This window comes from Hippoglossus stenolepis, chromosome 6 (genome assembly GCF_022539355.2).
Source record: "Hippoglossus stenolepis isolate QCI-W04-F060 chromosome 6, HSTE1.2, whole genome shotgun sequence".
NCBI classification, from domain to species: domain Eukaryota; kingdom Metazoa; phylum Chordata; class Actinopteri; order Pleuronectiformes; family Pleuronectidae; genus Hippoglossus; species Hippoglossus stenolepis.
Genome location: NC_061488.1, coordinates 26,760,157 through 26,771,240, shown reverse-complemented (window position 1 = coordinate 26,771,240; position 11,084 = coordinate 26,760,157). Strand labels below are relative to the sequence as shown.

The following is an 11,084-nucleotide window of genomic DNA, read 5'->3' as shown; positions in this document are numbered from 1 at the left end:
ACAAGACACCTTATGTTGCCAGCCATGTATGTCGAGAAAAGGCATATCTTTCCGGTGTAAATGTGTTGTTTTTATGAGCAATTATAAAAGCTGCAAACTGTAGGCCAAACAAACACCCTAATATACAAATATAATACAAATAAAATGTGAATATAAAATATTGTTTATGCAGTCAAAATTATCCATATGGAAATAAAGTTAAGGTTTAGGTTTTAAGCTTTTTCCAGGGCTTTTAACTGCATTTCAGTCTTCTGCAGCAAATAGAATTAAAGAGAAAGGTATTTTCTGACACGAAAAGTGTCAAAATCAACAGTTTCCGACCGGATCTCATGGACGACACTCACAACTGTGCAAATTCCATGTTTCAATAAACAAAGGTAAATAGATATTTTTGCCAAACAGTGTATCTAAGGTGATGTTACAGTCTATTGTTGCAGCAAACATTTGCAGGAAAGAAACACATTGACATGGCAAAGCAGGGAAGTTTTATAAGGATACATATACATTCCTTTTATTCTGATTCATGTCCTCCCCTTTGGAGGTCTTTAATCATTAGTGGGTTTTTATTGGTGCATAATCACCTGAATACACAATGAACCTTTAAGTCCTTGAAGTATTTGCCCCTAACCTTTTTGTGTGTTTGGTTTTCTTACTCATTTCTTATTTTTGTCTAACCACTGTTAAATATTAGCCTTTCATGTGTTTAACATTTAAAGAGTCCTTGTCTGTACTTATGTGCTCTCTGTGACTGTGTTCTGTGTATTTTGTGGATGCTTCAACTTGGCTTTAATTTTGATGGTTGTTGCCGGAAGTCCTGCATGTGACTCGGGCGCGCACACACACACACACAGACACACAGACACAGTGTGTGTATTTGAAATGAGGAGAGAGCTCAAACACAGTGTGGATATGAAAGCATCGCTAACTTGGCGGGTCCTGGTGTGACGGGGTGTCCGGGGCCTGCGCTTCGTGCAGCGGACACACTAGAGTCGTGTCGGCGGAGGCAGTGGGAGTCAATGAACGCGTTGTTTGGAGCCGTTGAACAAAGAGCGCTTGTTCCTCTGCCATTGTTACCGAGCGGAGCTTCTCTCCCGGAGCTGGCTTCACTCTGTGAAACTAACACAACTACTCCTGAGGGAGCGTGTTCTTTAAAAGCAGGTATGGAAACGTGTGTTTTTAAAACCCATTGTAGTTTAATTCATCCACACGAGCGGCTAACACTTTAACTGCCGGTTGAATGGGTTTGAAACGAGGTTAGCGGTAAGTTCATGAAAGGCTGATATTCACAGAGAACTCGGGTCCTGAGCAGGCTGCATGTCCGTAAACTCCACATACATGTACTATATGCCATTTAATGTGAAACTATGGAAGTCTGTATTGTGTTTAGCTCGGTGTGGAGTATAAAAGCAGCTAGCTTAGCTCTAACTATTCCTCTGTAAACCAGTCAACTTCATTCAAAGCTCTGCAGCCATTAAAGTCTTAATATTATTTCTTTGTATGACTGAATCAGTCGTTTCTACTTCAATAGGCTCAGTACTAGTCTGCATCCAGAGCCCACTCTCTAAGTCCAGGTGTCTGGTACCAGTGTGTCCTCCCTGTCATGCGCTAATCTGCCAGTGCACTCTTTCTTATTAAGACTAACAGAGAAGGGATCAAAAAACACGTCAGATGGACTGTGACGCATTGAGAGCATCTTAAATACTCTGTAGCCCAAAAGCTACAGAGTATTTAAGATTGGCTACTGCGTGTTTGAAATTGGCTATTAAGAAATTACAAATTTGCTACTGCACATTTAAAATCGACTTTGCATATATTCAAATTTTGCTACTGGCATACTTAAAATTGGCAACTGGCATAAAGATTGGCTATTGACGTATTTAAAATTTGCTACTGCTGTATATAAAATTGTCTACTGGCGTATTTAAAATTTTGTTATTGGGGCATTTAAAATATGTTGCTGGCATATTTTAAATTGGTTACTGGTTTAAATAAGATTGGCTACTGGTGATCATGGTCTTGAGTCACGTTAAAAAAATCTCAGGATACAACAGGGAGGTTGTTAAAGTAATACAAATGTTTTATCCATTTTATGATGAATTTTTTGCTAAATTCAAAGTGGCTCACAAAGTGTCAGATTAAAACTTGCCATATTCCACATATAGTGACTGTAACAGTGTGAACCTTTGTGAAAACACTGGGAAATATCAAACTGGTGCATTGTTACTCATGGCTGTTACTTGGGGCCAGGTCCCAGGACTCTGTGGCCAGCACCTGTTGAGTTCACCTTGCTGCTTGTGTTGACAGGTGAGGGGAGGCCTGTGCTCCAGTCATGACCTCTGGGAATGGGAACACTAACAGCAGCCAACATAATGGAGAGAGCAAACCAGCCCAGGCCCTAGTCACGTCCCAGATCCTCACCCATCTGATAGAAGGCTTTGTTATCCAGGAGGGTGCTGAGCCTTTTCCTGTGAGTACTGGATCTCTGCATGTGTTTGTCTGTAAATTCACACACACAAAAAACATTAGTTTACTTTCCCACCACCTACCAGTGAGAAACCATAGACTTGTGTACCCTAAATACATTTCAGTTCCAGGTACCAAAGAGACATTTAGTGGTGGATAATGAGACTGGAACCTCAACAGCATCAGTCTAGACCTGTAGTGTTTTATTTAATTGTGGTTATTTATTTCTGATGTCATTAATCAATTTATTGTAAAAATCAGAAAGTAATTTATTGTGTCCCAAATCATTAACTGGCAGCAAGGGTTAAAAGCACATAAAGAATGGAAAGTGTCTCTGCCTACCTTTTGGTAGTTGTTTCTCCTCAGAACACTAACAATTACAACAATCTCATTAAAGTTGATCAAAGTCATGCATAGATCATACCCCCGTCAAACCGAAGACCGAAGCGTTGCTCACTGAGCCTGACAAACATTTGCACATTATACAGTACAGTAAAACATCCTTTCCTGTTGATCCACCCTTACATTTTTATCCTTTGGGGTTTATGTTCTCTCTGTATGTTGCTCAGAAACATGCCTATAGTTATTTTCATCTGAATACTTCCATAAAGTATGGCAGAAACAAATACTTGAGCCTGACTTGTGAAATCTGACGATACGAGCCATTCATGAATGGGTGAATGAAAACGTTATTTTACAGAGTTATCAATTCAGAAGTTTTATTTTAAAGAATATGTTTGTTTTTTTAATTCAAGCATCCCAGTATATATTTACTTTTAGTTTCAAGTTTTATTTGTCATATGTAAATTAACACAGGGTCAACAGCACAATGAAAAATGTTGGACAAGGACAGGTCAGCTCAGCAGTTAAAAAACCTAATATAAAAAAAAGTTAAATACCATTCACTGTGTTTGTGCAAAAAGAGCTCCTAAGAAAAAATAAATAAGCAAAATTTGCTGAACTGACTCAGAGCTCTCGTCAGTGCTGCCATCTTACAGCACAACCGCATCTCTTTTATAAAGTGCCTGAGAGAGTGATTGACCAGGATGATTAAGAGGTCAATCTGGAAAAGGTTTAGTTGAAGGTGGCGTTCCTTTATCCATGTGGATATGTTTGAGACCATGACTGTGGGGTCATCTTGTAGGAATGACAGGTGTAGTTGAGTTTCATCTGCGAAGCACTGATGAGAAGCCATCCAAGTAGATACCTGGACCCAAGGTTGAGATGTATATTAAAATTGAAAAGGGGATCCCAGCACCAACCCTTGAGGCACCCCTGTGGATGTGATAAGGATGCTTCTTCATGCCATGACACATTGAAGGAACACCCAGTGATGTGGGTTTCAAACCAAGAAAGCTCTTTGCCCGAACTGATCATATATATGAGAGAGTACAGATAGCAGGATGGGGCTGCTTGCTAAACTGAGCTGCAGCTCCAGCTGCTTTAGGGTTGCATTTAATTAAAGGGTTTACTAGAACAGGTTAACATACTGTGTGTTCAAAATGAACGTGCCTCTTTTGGTATGAAACGCTTTGTTTGAGCTCTTGGCCCACCGTGGGGTGGGAACTCCCTATGCTGCTGACTAGTCGTCGTATCTTTGCAGAACTTTCACATATGGCACAGTAAAGGATAGGACAATCCTGAAAAGCTAAAATATGGGCACTTGAAAGCATGACTGATCTGGATCACACAAACAAACAAGAGGCCAGAGCACATGTTCATCTTGTTCTACAAGTGTTGTGGTAATTTGCAGCACTATCAGCTGCTGTAGTAATGTTTCATTTTCTGTCTACAGGTGGAACATCCATCTTTCTCTATTGAAAGCCTAAGGAGAAACACAGCTGACTCAAAGATGGACAATCTCTCTCCAAAGGGTAAAGTCCTTGGACTAGTAGAACAGCATAATTACTTATTTCTCTGTATAGTACATACAGAGAGGTGCAGCACACATTTCTCTTGTGCGTGTGTGAATGCAATACTATACAAAACATGATGTTGTCTCAAGGCTGCACCTTCTCCCAGTATAAGGATATCTGGTATTTATTTGGTTGGTTCATCATATTAAAGTGTATAGTTGTAATTACAAGACTAGCATAGGTTTGGGTGCCAAGATCAATCCATCATTTTCCAACACTTAAAGGTATCTCAGATGTCCTCTCTAGAAATGTCTTCTGGGGGATCCTAAGGCATCCCCACAATAGATAGAATATATAATTTCTTCAGTGTGTCCTTGGACTGCTCTGAGGTCAGATGACAAATTAACTTCACTGGTCTTTTAACAGTGAGAGTCAGAGTGTTCAGACTACATTTGAATGTGGGTAATTTGTGTATTTTATCATGTATAAGTAAAGCTAACTCTTGATTATGAAAATGTTATTGCAATTATATTACCCCTCATAATGTCGGTGTGTCTATAATATATATATGTAGCTTGTTCTCATTGAAAATTAAATTTCTTTCATCACCCTTTTATTATTAATCTAAAGAATTGAGACGTTGGAAACATCTTCATGATGATCAAGTGAACTGTGAGGACGATGTGTTTGCAAGTTCGATTTTAAGGACTTACTCAGACATAAACAGATGAATTTGAAGAAGTTTGAGAGAAACAAAAATCCGGACTCTTTACATCACCCTTTTAACGTGGATATAAGTACACAGAGGTTTTTTCTGTGGATGTTGTTGTTGATTGTGTGTCCAGCTGACTGTGTTTTGACTGTTTTCACTCAGAGTTAAAGGCCCAGCAGGAGCCTATGCTAACCTGTGAGCTGTGTGGCAGGGTGGATTTTGCCTACATCTTCAAAAGGTCTAAGAGGTTCTGCTCTACAGTGTGTGCCAAACGGTAAGGAAGACAACAAAGACATTACCATCTTTTCTTTTGCTACATTTCCACTATTCTCCCCCTGTGGTAGAAATAAGGGATGTACTGATCAAGTTTGATAGTCGCCAACTTAGAAAAATAATCAATAGAGCTGTGCTGCTCACCATGTTAACTTCATTTGTAGTTACAACGTGGGATGCACAAAGAGAGTGGGTCTCTTCCCAAACCGCAAAACCACCCTGGAGAACATGAAGAAACAAAGAGAACAGAACGGACAACACAAAATCTCCAGCTTAGAATCTAAAAAGAAGGTGAGACAGTTTTTATAATAATTTATCAGAATAAATGTAAAGGAGAAATGCCCTCTGTATGTGACAGGACCACCTGCACCCTTTTAAAATTATTTCAGCATGGGTCTAATATAGGTTGACCTCTGTATCTGACCTTTAGGCCACCTCTACATCGGATCATGTCAGAGGCAAACATTTAAGTCAAATTTGTATGCCTCCACGCTGGCGATACCCTTGCCTCGTGAACGCTATATCTCAGGAACACCTCTAGGGAATCCTTTCAGCTTCAGTACAAACGTCCACTTGGACTCAAAAGTGAACTGGTTCGATTTTGGTGGTTGAAGGTTAAAGGTCAAGGTCATGGTGACCTCACAAAAACCCTTTTTGCTTTGCGAATGTGTTATCTTAAAAAAATGCTTTGAGAGAATTAAATGATTCCAGAAATCTGTCTGTATGTGGAATGCATATCTCGAGAACCCTTCATCTTATCAGCTTCTCACTTGGAATGTGTATTGTAAATGGCCCAAGGAAGTGCAATGTCGCATTTGGTACGATTTGGACATGTGGTATGTTAAATATTAATGAACTTTGAATATACAGACAACCAGCGCCCGGTAGCAGCAGAGCCTGGGAATCATCAACGTAAGCGATATTGTCGATCAAAACAAGAGTGTGTTCACGACAATCGACTCTCCAGTTCAGGGTTCTGTTTACAGACTCGAGCTTCACCGAACTTTGAATAAAGAGTTGAACAGCTGTTTGTGCAGCAGCGGTGGCTTCAGGGTTCTGCGGATTGAGTTCCACAGCTGGTCTTTACTTGCCACGACTCAATTACTGCAGGTCATTTTACAGCTTCAGAAAGAAGGCTGATGGATGCAGCTTTCTTTCTGCTCACATAGATTTGGGTGGTCAAGGGTCTCAGGGACCTCACAAAACATGGTTTAGCCTCTATCTCAAGTCTGTCTATAGGAAATGTCTTCACATTTTGAGCAGTTGTCACTTGGACTCAAGGATGAAGTGATTATATTTCAGGGGTCAAAGTTCACTGTGACCTCATATTAGAGTGGAAAGAAAATGTATGTAGACTGAAATTGTACTGGATAGTGGAGGCAAACCACGAAATTTCGAGTGTCCTCTTGTTGTGAAGTGCTGTGTTAAACCCCTCTGACTCTCTGTGCAGAAGCCTGCTGCTGCTGCTCTGTCCACTGGTCACTCTGTCCAGCCTGCACCAGGAGAGTCCAGCCAATGTTCAGACTTGTCTTGCTACAAAAAAACACCACCTCCCCTGTCAACCACCCAGCGGGTGCCTGAGGTGCAAGGCTCTGAGCTGCCCCTGCTGCCACACAGCTTCCTGCCCAGTGATCCCGGCCAGTGGAACATTGAGGACGTCTACGAGTTCATCTCCTCTCGACCAGGTGGGCGCTGCCTCAGCTGTCACAGTGCTACTTTAGGCTACATCCAAAACTCACCTACCTTGAGTTACATGAGATTTCTGGATTAGTATTTTTATCTGTAAACACCTACCTGGTTTGAAGTGGATGAGACAGTGGAAGAGAGAGTGAATGTTAGAATCAAAATCTAGAGAATTGTTGTGTTGTTTGCTGATGTTTGCACGTAACTTTATAACTATTCAGGGCTGTAATGCTTAAATTGACATGTCTGACAGTTAGTTTGGTGGCAAATAAAAGGCAAGTAGTTGGAAGAAGGTGAAAGCTGTAAGTCACGCTGAAGCATGGCGAGCTTGCATATGGTGATTTACTGTAGGCACCATATACCAGTGTCAACTCGATTCATATCTATCTAACTAATCCCAGTGGAGACCTTTCAGATGTCTGCTTTTGTCCAACGCTCACTGTGACAGACACAAAGAGGGAGAGGTTTTCCATGAGGGTCCACATCATCAAAATCTCTGTAATTGAAATTGGGGCATGACTTGGATGTGAGGGGGTCATGTGGTGGTGATAGATGAGAATGTTTCAGTCTATATTAGGTGGTGTTATTATGTGGTCAGGTTACAGCTGCGCATGACACTGGACAGACCTGAAGAAAAAACCTTTTCTGTACATCAGTAAATATGTAAAATCTAAAAAATAAGAAAAACTGTTAAGTTAGCCCAAATGATGATGATACGGTGGACAGAATATTGCGTTTGCAGTAAATTTATATATATTTAAGTTTATTTCAGTCAAATCAATTTTCAAAATTTTTCCTATGCAGACAATCTGAGTTGTATTATCTGGTTGTCTGGACCACTGATGATTGTTTTATTTTGGTTTTCTTTGTGACAATTGGTTAACAAATCACTAATGGGTTTAATGTGTCTCCTCCCAGCTTAGTACATGACATTGGCCTGCCCACTCAGAGGCTAACGGACATTTCTGATTTCTGATACAAGATCTGATTCAAGATCTGTTTCTTTATTCCTTTCAGTAATAAGAATCTTCAAACACTGATACATTTTGTGATTCTGGTTACAAATTATTCTATTAGCAACCATGGAAGTAAGGAAGGAAAAATGAATGTAGACGGACATGATGGTGATCATACTGAGACATGAATCCAGTGGGGTTTGTGTGCATGGCCGTGGTGTAAACTGACTGTTGGTGGGTTGTGGCTGCAGGTTGTCTGGAGATTGCTGAGGAGTTCCGCTCTCAGGAGATCGATGGACAGGCCCTGCTGCTGCTGAAGGAGGATCATCTCATGGCAACCATGAACATCAAACTGGGCCCTGCACTCAAGATCTTTGCGGAGATTAGCATGCTCAAAGACTCATAGCCCAGCCCACTCCACACACACAAGCAGCTCTGGACAATGTGCTCAGGATCCCACACGTTGACTACCTGAGTTGAGTTCAGGTTCTGGGTCAGAGTTGTTTGTTGGGTTGTTTTGTCAAGGCCTGCTGAACACAAGGACACCAGCTTGAACGGTTGGACTGACCTTTTACACTGATGACTTCACCCTGGCACTCCATCAAGTAAACTTCACTAAACTGTGACAAGAACAGGGTTTCATTGAGTACGTGATTCTTTTTTGTTAAGTATTCCTGTGCCTTGTGTTCCTGCTGGAGACATTTAAGGTTAGCAGTTGATTTGTTCTGGTATTTTCCACAGATGCACGGCTGCGGTCTCTTTGAACTCTGGACAGTTGTCACTGAGTTGCTCATAAAAAAGACTACAGGGATACTATTGAAAATACAGACTCACTGATTAAAGTGATAAATCTTGTTAGCTTCTTAAAAGGTGGGAAAGATGACAGGCATGCAAGTGCAAGGTTAACAAAAACATTACAATTTTTTACTCTGAACAAAGTAAAAAGCTGACGCCCTTTGACCCATCACAGTTTCATATTGAACCAAAGTATTTTAACACTTCTGTGTTTCAAATTATTTTTTATTTGTGACCACTGCCACAATGTTAACACTGACTGCCAAATATTGATGTTTTTTTTCAATTTCATGTCATATAGTTCAATCTTATTTCATGTAAAGCTGTGCGCAGAGCATTCCGTCAGCATCTTCTTGTCTCATGCTCTCTCTCACTCAACAAAATGGACCCAGCTGTATTGTCAGACAGGGTAAAAACAACATTATTTAGTGATAATGAACAGAAAAGTTCATAGGAGAAGTCAGATCTGATCACAGTGGTCACAGGAGACATTCTAATGTCAAGTGGGAACTAACGAACTTGGAGCTGTCCACTTGTGATCGGATCACCTGAGACCGATGTAAGTGTGAACAGGGCCAATGTTTTTATTCAGCAATATTGTGGCAGTATATCTTCCAGCCACCAGTGGCAGCACTGAGGTCAGTGGTGCTGAGCAGCTCCCCAGTCAGTGAGAGAAACCTGAATCTCTAAGTCTTTGATTGTTCATAGGGAAGAAGGTGTGAAAAGTAGCTGACAGAATAATCTCACTAGCTTTTGAACCACATTCCATGGTCTTCAGTGGACTTTTTTACTTAGTGTGTTGTTTTCTATTTGATTGTTTAATGAGGTGCTCAGTGACTAAACTGTTCGAGTTCCAACATATAGCAATGCATAGTGTGACAGTTCAAGCTAAAATTCATTATTTAAGTCAAGACTGTGTTAAGCACAGCGACTGGAGGCAGAGGGACCCTGACTAACCCCAACAGCAGTTGGAAAAAAGGACATCAAACAACTACAACACTGAGTAATGACCCTGACACAGATCTGCAGATTGAGCCCCTTAGTGCTGTGTGTAAACAGACTTAACCACTTGGTACAGTTTTATATCTGCTTCCAGTCTAGACTAACGATGTCTGCACTGGGCACCCAGAAATGAAGCCTAGGAGAAGGTTGGTTATCTCCTGCGAATTCACCTCAGGAGTATTTCCCTCAATGCCAGCACTGTCAGAAAATGCCTTGATTGGTCAGTTGCTCAGTTTATTGTGGTCAAAAAGTAACTGAAGAATTACTGGGCTGAACACCAATCATGATTATTTGAATTCGTTGTTTGACAAACCAATGTTTAGTTCAAACACAACGACTCAAATATTCCTCATCTAACAGAAAAATGTTTCTTAGTCGAGCATGATTTATACTTCTGTTTCACTGTGCCTCTGTACGGAGACAACAGACACACACGAAAAGAAATGGGACCACAACTGTTTTCATGAAACATTTCATTCATATCTTAATAGGTAAGTTATTCTACGTTTTATCCAAGGGATCGGTTCATTCATTTAAGCCATTTGTATTTTCATGTATGTATTGATGGCATGTATGTATGTATCAGCCATTTGAATGCAGATTACCTGTTGACTCTAATATGTCAAGCTCTGTGTCAGAACAAGTGAACTTGGATAAACTTGAATTTTCTTCTTCTTCCACAATGATCAGGTGGAGTCTATGCACACAGGAACAGGCTGCCATAAGTGCCTGTGATGACATGTTGACGCAGAAGTATAATTCAGACTTGAAAAATGAGACTGCTGTGGATAGTTTGGTGTTAACTTTTATAAAACGTTTACCAAAGTCAAGTGAATGTTACTGCTGAATTGGTGTCTTGAATAAAAGTGTTAAGCTGAGGTAGCCATTTGTGAGCCACAGTAATGTTGGATAGGGTTCTTACCACAGGTGACAGATAATGCTTGAAAAGTTGTTTTCTAAAGTTTGTCATATTATTTCATTTAAATCTGCATCGAATTCATCAGGATCATAAGAACAGAGACCCATTTCATTTTAGATACCATCATTACTTAGTAATGTTATTAAAACAATTCCAAGATCTGTTTGACATATGTGAACATAGTAATTGTTTGCTTAAAGTATGTTATTTTGGAATCAAACCAGTTTCTTTAGTGGGAGATGGACTGTAACAGTACTGGGGCCATGACTGAAAAATCTTTACCTAAAACTGAAGGTGTCATGGAAACGAGATGTTTGGTGTGGTTAGTGATAGACACTGTTTTTGTCCTTCTAAAGTTTAGTTTTTTCTCCTTTTTTACAGAATTCCAGATTTTTTTGATTAAAAAAATAAAACCATTAGATAAA

The 11,084-nt window shown here is 40.2% G+C and overlaps 1 protein-coding gene across 1 annotated transcript; it reads left to right on the top strand.

Annotated features, from left to right (window-relative positions):
- Positions 1-826: 826 nt before the first annotated feature.
- phc2a (polyhomeotic homolog 2a (Drosophila)) lies at positions 827-10,501 on the top strand. Its single transcript, XM_035158259.2, has 7 exons — positions 827-1,158; positions 2,305-2,467; positions 4,259-4,337; positions 5,194-5,305; positions 5,469-5,595; positions 6,755-6,989; positions 8,195-10,501. The coding sequence occupies exons 2-7, from the start codon at positions 2,330-2,332 to the stop codon at positions 8,347-8,349; spliced, it is 846 nt and encodes a 281-aa protein (XP_035014150.1). The 5' UTR covers positions 827-1,158; positions 2,305-2,329; the 3' UTR covers positions 8,350-10,501.
- Positions 10,502-11,084: the final 583 nt, after the last annotated feature.

Coding starts and splice junctions, on each gene's coding strand:
- phc2a (XM_035158259.2), top strand. CDS start 2,330: ATGACCTCTGGGAATGGGAACACTAACAGCAGCCAACATAATGGAGAG. Junction 4,338..5,193: donor GGACAATCTCTCTCCAAAGG/GTAAAGTCCTTG, acceptor GTTTTCACTCAG/AGTTAAAGGCCCAGCAGGAG. Junction 5,306..5,468: donor TCTACAGTGTGTGCCAAACG/GTAAGGAAGACA, acceptor CTTCATTTGTAG/TTACAACGTGGGATGCACAA.